Source organism: Triturus cristatus, chromosome 7, assembly GCF_964204655.1.
Source record: "Triturus cristatus chromosome 7, aTriCri1.1, whole genome shotgun sequence".
Taxonomy (NCBI): domain Eukaryota; kingdom Metazoa; phylum Chordata; class Amphibia; order Caudata; family Salamandridae; genus Triturus; species Triturus cristatus.
Genome location: NC_140590.1, coordinates 605,913,706 through 605,929,046, shown reverse-complemented (window position 1 = coordinate 605,929,046; position 15,341 = coordinate 605,913,706). Strand labels below are relative to the sequence as shown.

The 15,341-nt window shown below is 41.2% G+C and overlaps 1 protein-coding gene across 1 annotated transcript in view; it reads right to left on the bottom strand.

Moving 5' to 3' along the window:
• The window catches only part of ANKFN1 (ankyrin repeat and fibronectin type III domain containing 1), a 1,480,122-nt gene that overhangs the window by 1,102,592 nt on the left and 362,189 nt on the right, over positions 1–15,341 (bottom strand). The window contains exon 3 of the mRNA XM_085614412.1: positions 8,242–8,452. Within this exon, the coding sequence (XP_085470538.1) occupies positions 8,242–8,452 (211 nt within the window). The remainder of the gene's footprint in view (positions 1–8,241; positions 8,453–15,341) is intronic.

The following is a 15,341-nucleotide window of genomic DNA, read 5'->3' as shown; positions in this document are numbered from 1 at the left end:
GTGTTGCGTGTCAAGCGAGTTGCCTAGCAACCTAGGGCGTTTCAAAGCGCCGAAGCAGCTGAGACCAGCACGAGATGGATCACGCGGAGGGTTTACGTCAGAAGCTGTGTCAAGAATACGTGATTAACTCATTAAGGAGCGTTAACACACTTGCACTGAGAGAATGGTTATATTGGAAATTAAAATCACTTACGGGATCTGTGTCAAATTACGTGATTAACTCATTAAGGAGCGTAAACACACTTGTACTGAGAGAATGGTTATGTTGGAAATTACTTCTAGGATCAGAAACTCCTATAGAGTCCGTTAAGGTGCGTAAGCATAACTCCTCTGAAACAATGATTATTTTAATCGCTTCTAAGACCAAACGCCGTTTGGTGACATCAGTAGTATCAAAGGATATATGGCTAGTAAGAACATAGTTGATCAACACAGGTATGTCATAAATGAACTTTGTGAGGATAAAAAGATCAAAAACATTGGTTTATCTAGAACATACACCGCATGAGAGAAAATCGTGTAGAAACTGTTACATGGGAAAATATGCGTCAATGTTTACGACACGAATGTGAATCAAACACAGCAACAGCAAATTAGAAAAGCAACCACAAAGACATGCTGCCCGTCCCAGATTAACATCTGAAGGTGTCCGTTACATACGCAAATACTCAGTAGAAAATATGATTTGAGCAGGGCTCATGATGACAAATCATATATACAGATTACAAATTAAAGAAGGGGATTATCACAGTTGACCCATCTCTCTAGATGTTTCCTCGAGACTATTGAGCCCTTGCTGGACAGTGTTAAGAGAATGAATCCATCTGCATTCTTTTCTCTTTAGGTTCAAGGCCATTGACCCACCTCTAGGCGCCAGGTTTACCTTCTCTAGTACCCACCATTTCATGTCTTCGGGCAGGTGGTTTTCTGCCAGAAAGTGATCTGCCATGGGAGCTCCCTGAACCTTGCATCTAATGCGACTCATGTGTTGCAATATCCTTGCTTTTACTTTTTGTGTTGTTTGTCCCACATATATGGATTCACAAGGACATTTTATCGCATAAATGAGATTGGAGCTGTTGCAGTTCGTAAAAGTAGAAAAGTTATATGTTCTGTTGTTATGGGAGAAGGAAGAGCCCTCTATTGTCAAGGGACAGGCTTTACATTGGCCACACTTGTAATGGCCCACGAGGGGAGGTAGGCCCAACTGTTCCCTGAGTCCACGTGGTTTAGGTGGTTCAAGGTATGCCTTGACAACACTGTCTTTCACATTCCTGCCCCGCTTGAACGCGAAGATTGGTTCTTCAATATTCGGAAGCTCACTGGCCACCAAATTCCAGTATTTCTTGATGATTTTCTTCATGCCATTGCTCTTCGTGTTGAAGGATGTAACACATACAAGATTTTCTTTCTTTGGTCTGTCTCCCTTGACCTGCAATAGTTCCTCTCTCGGGCAATACCAGGCGCGTTTGTGTGCTCGTTTCAATAGACCCAATGGATAACCACGTTCTCTTAATCGGTTGGTGAGGATCTCTGTTTCTTCAAAGAAATCAGCTCTGCGGGTACAATTCCTCCTAAGTCTAAGGTACTGACCAAACGGAAGATTGTCTCTTAAGCTGCGCGGATGGTGAGAGTCATACTTAAGGAGGGTGTTTCGTTCCGTTGGTTTGCGAAAGAGGTCACAGACTAGTCGTCCATCATCCACCACAAAGGTGAGATCCAGAAAATCGATGGTACTATTATCCTCCGTCATAGTGAACTGGATATCATTCGATCTCGCATTCAGCCAGCTGTGGAACAGATTGAGTTCATTCCTGGTACCAGACCAGATCATTATAACATCGTCTATATAACGTTTCCAAACAGTAATGTGGTCAAGGAACGGATTTTGATGATTGTAGAGGTGTTCTTCTTCGTACGCATCCATGAAAATATTGGCCAAGCTCGGCGCATAGGTAGCCCCCATCGCCACGCCTTTACATTGGTAATAGAATTGCTTCATGAAAATAAAGAAATTATGCTGCATAGCAATTCCCAGAAGGCCCAGCAAAAAATCAGTCGGTATCCAGTGTGGTCTTGGTCTTTTGTCAAGAATTTCTTTGATCACTTCAAGCGCCCTTGTTTGGGGGATGGAGGTGTAAAGCGAGGATACATCAAGCGTCACCAGTAGCTGGGTTGTAACGGACACCTTCAGATGTTAATCTGGGACGGGCAGCATGTCTTTGTGGTTGCTTTTCTAATTTGCTGTTGCTGTGTTTGATTCACATTCGTGTCGTAAACATTGACGCATATTTTCCCACATATTTTCCCATGTAACAGTTTCTACACGATTTTCTCTCATGCGGTGTATGTTCTAGATAAACCAATGTTTTTGATCTTTTTATCCTCACAAAGTTCATTTATGACATACCTGTGTTGATCAACTATGTTCTTACTAGCCATATATCCTTTGATACTACTGATGTCACCAAACGGCGTTTGGTTTTAGAAGCGATTAAAATAATCATTGTTTCAGAGGAGTTATGCTTACGCACCTTAACGGACTCTATAGGAGTTTCTGATCCTAGAAGTAATTTCCAACATAACCATTCTCTCAGTACAAGTGTGTTTACGCTCCTTAATGAGTTAATCACGTAATTTGACACAGATCCCGTAAGTGATTTTAATTTCCAATATAACCATTCTCTCAGTGCAAGTGTGTTAACGCTCCTTAATGAGTTAATCACGTATTCTTGACACAGCTTCTGACGTAAACCCTCCGCGTGATCCATCTCGTGCTGGTCTCAGCTGCTTCGGCGCTTTGAAACGCCCTTGGTTGCTAGGCAACTCGCTTGACACGCAACACTGTCTACGTCATACAGGACTGCCCCGAATTCCTTTCATTTAGCAGTCGTCCTGTCAGTTGCGGCTTCCTCCGACTGAGAGAGGAGGTGCTGCAGCGTGAGTCATGATCGCTTGCCTTCAAATTCAAGTAAGCCCCGAATCCCGTTATTCTGCCTTTCATGGATTAATCACCCGTTCGCGATTGTGCCCTCAACGATTGGTTTTTATTACAGAACTCTGTTTGAATCTCGGACGTATCCCACTTAGCGGACGCGGTTCGCCCGTATAGGTGAGCCGCCCCCCTTTTCTTTTCTTTTAAAGCATGGTTGCCGTGCCTGGCGTTTTGAACTTTTCACATTAGGAGTCAGATTAATATGCACGCTTCATAGGCGCTATTTAAGCACCGTGGTCGGCTCCCCACCACCCGTGACTGTTGAGCCCACCTTTATAACAGGGGCCTTTTGGTTCATTAACTATCCCATTCCCCCCCCCTCCTCTCCAGAGATCCATTCTCTCTTTGGTTTAACAGGGACGACACACGCCCCGGTCGTATTTATAGAGACTATGACTCCACATGCTATCTAATCAATATGGGGTTCAATCACCGATGCTTGTTATATCCCCCGCCCTGATGCACTATGACATCGGAGATGCGCTTTCTCTTTGAACCAATGAAGTCCCCTTTCACTTACAGAGACCACATTTGATGAGGCGCTCTGTCTTTTGAAACGCATACAACCGATTGCCAGGCCATCCTATACCACCGGCTAGGTGAGTTTTGGCTATTCCATTAGGGACCACACATTAAACATAAGCATTTCACGATATTGATACATACTTTACTTGCACTTGCAGGTTGCCATTGCCTTTCTTAATGTCCTGATGAAGACCCTGCATGACGATTTAATTTCGCATAATTTGGGTTGAAACGTCGACGATAACTGCTAGGACCAGTTCAAGACCTGTTTTCCGAATGTATTTTGATTCACTCATGAAACAGCGCCATTGTGTTTTTCCTTGATACTGGCCCTCCTCTTGTATATGATGTACATAGAATGTTTCCTTTGTATTTGATCACTGTACATATCTTGCACAAAATTGTCACTTTTGTCACCTTGTCACTGATTCACTGCTTCACGTTAAAGTTTACTTCATTGGTAACCTTGCGTTACAAGTAATATGGGTGTTTTCATATAAATGCTGAAATTTATATAAAAAACGACATCACACCCTCCAAATCTAGCGTTAACGTGATTTGTATTCTGAGTTTGTGTGGTCATTTCTTGATTTATTTGCATAACAAAGCGATTGTTTTACTTAAACCCGACAGAACCATTGTTTTCTTGTAATAATTCTACCCAGGTTCTGAGGGACACAGGGTCACCCCATTGCTTTTGTATTACCTGATGTATACACGGCATTTACAAATGGTCTGCATGTTGTCCGAAGAATTGATAGGTTTTGGGGTGGCCTTTCCACTGATTTGGTAATTGAACAAGTTCTAATGAAGAATATAAAAGTATTCGGCGGAATGACCCATGGAAAAGGTATGACAGAACAGCAGCAGCTTGTCTGGGTTATGTCACGCCCTATTTGCGCCCATTTGAATGAATGCATGCAGGACTTTGCTTCAGTGAAGCATGCAGCAAGTGAGCAACATGATACACAGAAAGTACTGGTATATGTAGAACAGCTCAATGTTTTTGAGCGAGACAGCAACCTGCGTAACATTGTCACGGGTGTTACTTATGGCTGTGATGTTAATCCTGAACTTGCAGAAGAAATTGGAAATAGAATTCTTAATGAGATGACGGACAAAAGAGTCCCTGAGTTCTCTTTCAGAAAAAGCAACCAGGTGAAGGTAATGAAATCAGTTCAATCTGTTAAATTGTAAGAAGAAACCTTTGTTATGGATCCTGAACTATTCTTTCAGCGCTTGTTGCTTTGTGCTTAGACTAGTGGCGTGGATTTGCAGGAGGTGTTTCGTTATGAGCTTTGCTCATACCCAGCTGGTTTATTCAATAAGCATGGACTTATAAGGGAATCTGGGAAGTCGCAGCTTGCCAATTATATTAAAGAGCAAGTACCAGCCGTTGCTAACATGCCCGAAAATATGCAGTTCGTCATTGATGGTGGGTGGTTACTACATCGCCTTCCTTGGAGTCCAAATCAGACATTCCATGAGGTGCTTTGTGCCTATGAGAGATATGTGCTAACAAAGTATGGCCAGGCAATAATAGTATTCGACGGATATGGAGATACGTTTTCTACAAAATCAGGAGCCCATCTAAAAAGAAACAGAGGTATTGTAGGACCTAAAGTAAATTTCATAACTTCTACCTCCATCGCAATCCAGAAACAATTATTTCTGAGTAATAATGAAAATAAACAAGCCTTCATTGTTCAATTATCTCAAAAGTTACAAGAAGCTGGGTGTAAAACAAAGCAAGCTCATAGTGATGCGGACTTCATGGTCGTTTTGGAGGCTATTGAGTCGGCCAAAACTCATCATACAGCCATTATTGGCGAGGACACTGATATTCTCATACTACTCCTTCATCATTTTCAAGAAAACCAATTTGATATTTTCCTTTGCCGAGAACCTAAGAAATCTTCCCAAAACATAACTGTGTATGATATTAGGAAATTAGCAAAAGCTTTAGGTAATGACGTCTGCTCTCACATCTTATTTGCTCACGCCGTATTAGGATGTGATACCACCTCCAAACCATTTGGATTAGGAAAACGTGACTCCATAAAGTTGCTAAGAAAATCAGGCAGCTTCAAAAAATCCTCACATAAATCAACAGAAGAAATTGAAAATGCTGGTCTTAATGCTATTATAGAGTTGTATGGAGGAATAACAGGAGACAGCACACTACGGGCCATATGTAGGTAAATTACATTTACCGATTCTTAAATACCGAATTTTACCGATTCGGTATTTATGAATCGGTAAATGTAATGTAGGTAAATTATTACCGATTCGGTAAATGTCGGTATTTTAGAATCGGTATTTACCGAATCGGTAATGGCAACTGGCTTCCCATTCATTCCTATGGGCCTGGAGGCCCATAGGAATGAATGGGAAGCCAGTTGTCATTACCGATTCGGTAAATACCGAATCGGTAATGGGGGAGGCATCATCATGGGTGGCAGGGTGTCACATTGACACCCTGTTGCACCCCTGATTCGTCCATGTGTGCACATGTGGCGCACATACATGCCCTAAGGGCATGTATGTCTGCCACATTGCACACTTCAAATTGCACAAAAATGCTTTTTTACAGGTATTCGTCATTTACCATCAACTTTTAGTTGGTGGTAAATAACGAATCCCCACACCAACGAGACACTCCCACTACATATCATTTCAGGATTCGGTATTTACCGAATCGGTAAAATTACCGATTTGGTAATTTTTTAGCGATTCCTGAAATATGCCCCCTACATACCAAAAGCCTACATACCGGTCGGTAATGGGATATTTACCGAAAATCGGCCGTTACCGACCGGTATTTGGCTTCCTACATATGGCCCTACATGATATGAGACTTCGAACTTTCACTTCAAAGGCAACAAAATCAACAATACATGTGAAACCGGAAGTCCTGCCTCCTACAGAGGATGCCTGCAAATTTCATGCACTCAGAGTATATCATCAGGTGCAGCAGTGGATGGGTATTCATGTGGATCCATTACAGTGGGGATTTGAAGTGAAAGATGGAAGATTGGCTCCCATTAGAATGAGTCAAGCACCAGCACCAGATCATTTATTAAAATTTGTGAAATGTGGCTGTAGCAAGAGTCAGTGTGCGGCTCCGCAATGTATATGCAAAAGACAGGGAATAGTGTGCACAGATGCGTGCACGGATTGTCGAGGAATAAGCTGTTGCAATTCCATGGAAGTGGGCATGGACAATGATTGAAATCATACTATTCTTATACAGAGGAGTGCTGTTTGAATTGATCTCTTTAACAATTTTCATTTGTCAGTGTCATATTGAGAAGTGCTATATTATCTAGTTGAAATGTGTTTATCCTTTTCAGATGATGTTAAAAAAATGTAAATAAAAATTAATGTCAAAACTATGTTTGGCATATTAACATATAATTATCGTTGTTTATTGTATTAATCCCAATTTGATAGTATGGTCATCAGAAACTATTTTTGATGTTTTGATAAAAGCATAGAAAATGATACCAGACATGGGCATATAAACAGATATACCCTATATCTCAAATAAGGGGCAGCCATTTTGAAAAATCCACCATATTGGATTAACACGTCATGATAGAGTGGTAGACTTTTCACCATCGTTTTCTACGGAAAAATTTCAGTAACAATCCACTCACAGAAATTGTATTGCAATTAGTTCTAGGTTAGCCCATTTTTTTAACTAATTTGACTAGACTAGTATCCCATTACCTCATCGCAGCACAAAGGCCAAAAATATTTCATAGAAAACGCACAGACTGAACGTTTCATATCAAATACATTTCCATTTTCTGTGCTTAGTATGAAATAAAATCCCAGGATGGAATTTCTACCAGTAGAGGGATGACATGGTATTGTAAAATGTCAGTGGTTGATGTCTTCTCTTAATTTAGCACTTTCTCGAGGAATCAGAGAGTTTGTAATTACAAGTCAACTCTAAGGGTCGAATTTAATAACACTTTGCAGTGGGGTTGCATCGCATAAGTGGCACAAACAAGCAAAAAATTATTAATTCAGGATTTACTTTCCAGGGCACAGCTTTATTTGCAATGGAAAACGTTCTGTTTATGGGCTCGATTACGATCTTGGGGGACTGGGTTACTCCATCACAATCATGATGCATATCCCGGGCGCTGTATTGCAAGTTCCATTGGCTATAACGAAAGTGTAATTTGGAAGTAGGGATATCCCTCCCGTTTGTGAGAAGTAGCCCTGTCCGCCAAACTCATAATCATAATGTATACATTTCCAGAAAGGAAGAGGTTCAGTAGCAATGCCATAAAAGAAGGAGTAATGACTGGTCCTTCAGAGGCGCACCCTAAGCCCCTAATTATCCACTGACTTTCCACCCGGAAATTTAAAAACATTTTCAAAGATTTACATATTTTTTGGCAGATTTGAGTTGCCTCTGTCTGTGACTATGCAGCATATTATCAGAAGAATTAGTTGAGTTCTCCACGCTTGGACACAAACAGAGACGTTCATGGGCTGTATGGGGCTGCCCCTACAACAGAATAGATCACACCATTAACTAAATATTTTGCCCGCGTTCACGTGCTTGTTTTCATGGGCTGTGTACAGATATATAAATTCAAATTCGAGTTTTAACTGTTCAGAAAGAAAAATAACAAAACTGGTAATAAAAAAAATGGAGAAAATAAACGCACTTGAATTTCGGAGCTGGGTACTTGTTTACTCACAGTGAGGACTCTCTTTCGCTCCGGCCTTCAGCAGCATTCTTGCAATAGGCACGTTGTTTGTCATAATGGCAATGTCCAAAGGTGTCAGGCCTTCACTGTTGGGGGTGTTAAGGTCCAATTCATCCGCCGTGTATTGGTAGAGTAGAATCTGCACTGCGTCCAGATCTTGCTGTTCCACAGCCTCAAAAAGAGCTTCATTGCACTGGAAATTCTGTTGACAAGTAAAAAAAACCACACACGTTATCATCCTCTTACAATAATCCATTTCAGCAGCCTAGTCAAGCCTTACTTTCTGAATAAATGGCACTGAACAGGTCACCACAGGTCCGGTGAATGACTAGGGTTTCATCAGCATTGCATTTTAAAGCATTCTTCATCATGGTTTGTAACATGGAGAAAGACTTGTGTGCATCTTGCTAAACAGGGACTATGCCTGAAAGCATTCTGTAGCAACTGGTACAAACATTTACATTTGGCTGTAATTGTTTTTAAGGAGTTCGTTTGGTATTCTTGCTCAAAACGACCTGTTTCAAGAGCAAAAAGAGGGGAAAAGACTTTGCAAATGATGCAAATACAATGTCGTCTGGAATTGTCTTGATAAACATATGTTCACGCGGCTGTCAACTTCATCAACACGAATGTTTACAAGACAGAGCATTAGCTGTTCACTTTTAATGCGGTGAGGGTTACAGAGGATTTCTTTTCATATTTTCGTATTTCCATAGTGTTTCTCTAAGCGAAACATGGTCTTTGAATGCTAAAATAACACGCACGTTCCTGTACTCAGAATGCACTGGTAGTTTAGTGCTAAAGATCTTTGATGTAAATGTGCAATGCATAAGCAGTGTATATTTGGTACATAAAGCTAAACTAAAATGTCAATAAATGGCGATTTAGGAATCATCAACTTGCATATGTTCAAAAAACGTTTAACAAACTTTTTATTAAACTCACAGGTTACTTTTTGGCAGTGTTGTTTAAGGAAAGCCGAAACATTGGCCCCTGTCCCAACATCAGTTTAATAGTAGAAGAACCAAGTTGTCTAAATCTCACTGTGCAAGCATACAACAGATTGCATTATCCTGTAAGAAGTTATTCTGGACAGTAGGGTATGCACAGTGCACTGCAGTGGCCTAAATGCACTTCCAAGAGAGGTTTCATTGGCACATGCAATTATATTCTTATAGCAGCTTGCACGTGTGTTCGCGAGCCATACTAAAAGTTTGAGCAGCAAAGGCCATGATTACAGTCTGCCAGCACAGAAAGGAATCCAATACCTTTTTACGAGTATTGCAAAAATTGATGCATGGAAACGGGGGGGGCTGAAATCTATGATTCTGGCCAGTATACGCACACCAAAAGCCAGTTTCTCCAAGAACAGGGAATAACTGCTCACATCCAGGAATACAGGTGTAGTGTCTTGCAATATTTTAGAATGGAACCCTTTTGGCTCCTAATGCACACCATAGAGCTGTGACGTAGGTGTCAGAGCACAATGCCATGAAAGCTTGTTTTTGAATGTTGAGTTTGCAGTTGCACACAGCAGAACAAAAATGTGTAATATTAAGCTCTGTGTGTGGTGTGCTCATTGCTGGGACAGGAAAGCCACCACAAATAGTGATGAAATAGGGCATAAGTAACCCAGAGAACAACCGTGCTCCCCCATATAGTTTGCAGTGGTCCAAGGAAACTGCTCATGCGTGCCACGTTTGTCTCTGTCAAAGAACAGAATCAATGCTTCATGCACGTGAAGTCAAAGCACATCCTTAGCCACTGGAAAGCAAACAAATCTACACTTTTATGGTCGAAAACCCGCTGGTCGAGTCAACCATAAAGGTGCTGTGCTGCCATGCAAGGTAACATTCTACATTATACAGAGTGTTAACACGGGAAGTGGATTTAAGCTGCCGCTGATAATCATAGCCTACAAAATAATGCTGCGGACAGAAGCGCTGCCAGGTGGAGATCAACCAAGTGTTAATAAAAGCAAATTGACCTTTAGACAAAAAGAAAAAAAAGACTTACTGAATGCCCTGAAGAGAGTCCTCATACTGCTGCAGTTAGTGAAAGTGGCAGGTGGCTCAAGGAGAAGTGTTCGCGGTTGTGCTTTCAGACTCATCCATACCCAAAGCAGTTCATTTACAAAGTTCCTGAGTGGGCCTCAGAACAACTTCACAGGTCTTTGAAGAATTCAGAAAAATTCTATTTTTCAGATGGGTTTGAAGAAAGTCACATTTCCAGTTCTCGTTAAACATGAGTCGGAGGCCAATGGAGACAAAATCTCACAGATGAATTGCAAACACCAAGCCACACGGAACAAACCACCATGTCAGTAAGTTCCACACTGGTCTACAATGCTGCTGCATTACTGAAACCACCATTAACACCTTTCCATACTGCCAAAAAGCAAAATGTTGGTAATAGATGGTCTGCATGGTTAGAGACATTTGATGATGTCATTGATGCACATGAAGAGACTGATGATAAAAAGATTATCAAGTATCTCAAAAATCTTGCTTGTGATGGTGTGAAAGAAGTCAAAGAAAATGCAGCGAACTGACAAAGATACTACATATTGTCATATGAGAGAACTGCTGAATTTAAAGTTCAATCCAGTACCCAATGTTGATTATGACAGATATATTTTCAATCAAGAATGCCAAAAGGTTTGTGAAACCATTGATGAATTTGTGGAGAGACTTGATTCACTCATCAAACACTGTAAGATCAATAAATGTAATGATGAGGATGCTATGCGACTTAGAGTTATTCAGACAACGAATGCTGAGAGAAACTCTTAGTCAGCAGTGAGTGTTAATGGCTGCCAGAGCTGAGTAGTGTGCTGAAAGAAAAGCCCTGACATGGATGCTGGAGGTTCCAAAAGTGAATCAGTCATGAGCATAAAAAGTAAGCCAAAGCAAAAGACTGAAGGACACAATGTACTGTCTACAAGTAAAGAAGTAAAGAAATAATGTTTTAGATGAGGATTTTTGTTTCCACTCAAAGGTAAATGTCTCACCATTGGCCAGATATGTAAAGGCTTTGGGAAGCAGAACCATTTTTTGATGGTTTGTGAAGCGAATGAAAAAGCAAATGCATCACATCGCAAAGACAAAATGGCACCAGAACATTCCAGAGGCAACGTTTGACGCATCCCCACAAGGCCAAGTGGCGAAAACAATTGAGGCAAATTGACAATGAGCAAAGTCGCTTGTCATCTAAATCATCATCAAACATTTCAACTGCCTATGTATCCAGTGAAAGTGAGGAAGATGGTTGTGCCATGTCAATGTTTACCTCAGCGAAAAGAGCGCATGCTGGACTGGCAGCATGTGAGGAAAAATGTCAGTAAAAAATAAAGTTTACAAGCTAAAGCATCAAAGTCATACAACATTGTCAGAAAATAACATTAAAATTAAATGACTGCTCGATACCTTTCATCATCAATAGTGGCGCATTGATAAATATAATGCCTGAAGTGAAATATCATGAATTGTCTCCATTACCTTGACTTACGCCATCGAAAACCAAAGTGTGCACTCGGGCTACATTGTAGCCCATAAAATGTCAAGGTTCATATGTAGCAACATTGAAACACAAGAAAACAAAGGTGCAAGCACCCATCCATGTGCTCCAAGGTACAGCAGCAAGTGCCTGTTGCTCAGAGACATTGTTGAGTTTATTTATTTATTTATTTTGAAAGTCTTATATAGCGCGAACAAGATCCTTACGGATATCAGAGCGCTTTACATAGAAACAACTGACAGATTGAACCGACAATCGTGTGCAGGTAACAATCATATAAGAACAACATTTGGAACAAGAGATCGTAGGAGGGTTAGTCAAGTATTGCATTTTAAACTGGCTCTAAAGAGCTAGGGGCATGGATGGCAGGTGTTCATGTAAGTTTTGCCATGAGCAATGCTTTAACTTCTTTTTTGAACGATGCGGAAGAGGCATTCAGTCTGGTTTCAGGGGGAAGAGAGTTCCATATTTTGGGCGCCATCCCTGAGAAAGATCGATTATAGGTTTTCTTCTTGTTGAACCTTTGTGGTTTCAGTAGAAGTTTTCCCGCATTTCTGGAGGACCTTAGACCACCAGAGATAGTCAGTTTCTTCGCGAGATAGCTGGGAGTGTTGTGATGTAGGGCTTTATGAGTCAAGCACGCGATTTTTAGCTGGATTCTAGCTTCAAATGGTAGCCAGTTCAGGGCTTTAAGGTCAGGGGAAATGTGAGCACTTCTTTTCGAGCCAGTAATGAGTCTAGCTGCCGCGTTGATAGTTGCTCGTAGTGGGGCTGCAGCAACTTTTGGGAGGCCACATAAGGAGACACTTCCGTACTCGACATGAGGGATAACTAGAGCTTGCACTGCCACTTTGAAGTCCTCAGAAGGCAGGAAGGGTTTCAGCTTCCTTAAAGTATTTATCTGGAAATTAGCTCCCTTTGTAGCGTTGCTGATGTGTTTTTGCATCATAAGGTTGCTGTCCTAACACTCCTTATCTATGTGAGCATACATGGTTGTGGTGAGAAGTGAGAGGCAGCTGCCTCTTCGCCTTCTCCCCGATAACGGTGCATTGCACATCATTTCTCTTGGAGCTCAGGAGATCTACCCTGGTGTGCTCCTTTCCTGGAGAAGTGGGGTTTATGACAAAGAAGCACTCCTGCCATCACAGTACCATTTTATGAAGTCATGAGGAGCCATAATTCTGTTGCCTTTGATAATATAGATGATGTAATTTGTGATCAGAACAATGTTGTCATCAATTCTGTCATTTAAGAGATCATCAGTGATGTCGTATGTGAGGTGATGAGGAATGTATTGTTTACATAACTGTGCTTTCATTAAATATTATATATGCAAATTATATGGCACTTGGGGGCATATCAACAAGCAGGCGATAAAAAATTATTGCTGCTTTTGCGGCCGTTTTCGGCCGAAAAGCGGCGATAATTTTATCGCCTAATCAGCAAGGTCACGCTAACGCGTGAAACCTTGCTTTCGCGTCAGGTTTCCTAACGCCCAGCTTTGCATCTCTAATGAGATGCAAAGTGGGCGTTCCTGACCTGGCATGACAGGAGAAATGTCGCTAAGCGACATTTCTCCTATCAGCAAGCCTAACGCTATGAAGCATAGCGTCAGGAAAAGTAGCGATAAACCCTGTTATCGCTACTTTCCTTACGCCTGCTTCAGGACTGACTTAGCCATGATATCCTATGGAAGGTTGATATCATGGCTAAGTTTGTGAGTCCCTATCAACTAGCTAACGTGAGATTATCGCTGGGTTTCCAGCGATAATCTCACGTTAGCCAGTTAGCGCCAGGATTTTTATCGCTGATGAGATAAGCGTTGCTAATAGCACGCTATCTCAGCGATAAAAATCGGCGCTAGCCGGCGATAATTATCCTGGCGCTAAGTGCGCTCAGCGATAATTATCACCGGTTGTTGTTGATATGCCCCATAGATCGGGAAATCTTTTACTTTACGACAAAGGTTTGTGTACACTAGAGGAATCATATAAAGAGCACTAACACCATCGAATGCGGATCATACTTATAATTGATAATATTGATATGCATGAATATTGATCTCACAAATCTGCTTTTAGGAAAGTAATTGTGTACCAGATAGTTCAAGGCTGCAGTAAAGGTAAGAGCTTGGTTTTATTGAATATCTTAGCAATGCCGAAAAAATATATTTTTTTATTTTACTGCATTGCAGCACATTTTTATTTTCTGATAATATACTTCTGTTTGCTTCTAAATTGCTTAGGATCTACATGAACAGTCGAAATGTGTAAATTCTCACAGTAAATCTTATTGATTATTAAACATCCCCCGTGAATGATTACACAACATTAAAAACACATTTAGTAGTACTAAATGCCAGATCAATAGGCGGAGCAGAATTCCAGATGTTTTGCAGAGGGCACAAAAAAATAATAGACGAGCCATAAATGGAAATGGAAATGGAAATGAAGAGCATGCTGTATCTCTCGCCATTTTCTTCGTGGCTACAATTATCGTGGTCCTCTCAAAATGTTATAAAATGTCAGTGAAATCGAGAAGCGCCGGAACATGGGACACGTGAGGATATGGAGATAATTACTAGGTGTTGCTTTGGTGCCCACCTAATCTCCCCTATTTGCCTTCATCCAATCCTTTCACTTCCAGTTCTTTGAAACCCCTTCCTAACCTCCTATTTTCCTCTCACCCTTGGCATTTAAAGACAGCATAATTGAGCATTGTATTATTGAAAAACGTGTATAATTATACATGAATGTACAAAGGTAAAGTGTTCACCTCAGCTTGCAAAAACATTGTGAAAGAATTTCATTATTTGACTGGAGCATTTACATGCGCCTAAATGATGTGTTTATTAAAACCACCTCGAGTTTTAAACTGTTCATTTGTTTAAGTGCACTGTTGCCTTTTACAACCAAATGCACATGTAGGTGCAGTAAATACCTGTGAAGGGGAGAGCATACAGGCAGAAGCGCATCAAGTTTGCATTGTTATGCAGCTGCATTCATGTTGTCCTTTCCTATACCCCGGGAGGCACTCAAATGAATGCGATTCGCAGCACAAAACTATATTTTAAAGAACAAAGAACTTCCTAAGGGGCATATCATCAAGGCGGCACTATGAAATTATCGCCGCAGTTGCGTCCGTTTTCGGGCGAAAAGCGGCGATAATTTAATCGCCTTATCAGCAAAGACACGCTATCGCGTGTTTTGCTGACTTAGCGCCCGTCACAACAACACCCAGCTTTGCATCGCTAATGAGATGCAAAGTGGGCATAACACAGAGATATTTCTAGGAAAATGTCGCTAAGCGACATTACTCCTATTATCAACCTGCACGCTAACCTGTGCAGCGATGATAAAAGGAGCGCTAACCGCGCTCATCGTAGGTTTCTTTACGCCTGCTTTTCCTTTGACTAAACAATGTTTTCCAATGGGTGGTGGATTATAGGGCTGAGACCACCCAGCCCTAGCAACAAGGTAACCCCCTGTCCCTGTGCATTTATCGCTGGATTTTCAGCGATAATCACACCTTTTTTCAACTATCTCTGGTTTATTTATCGCAATCGAGATAAGCGT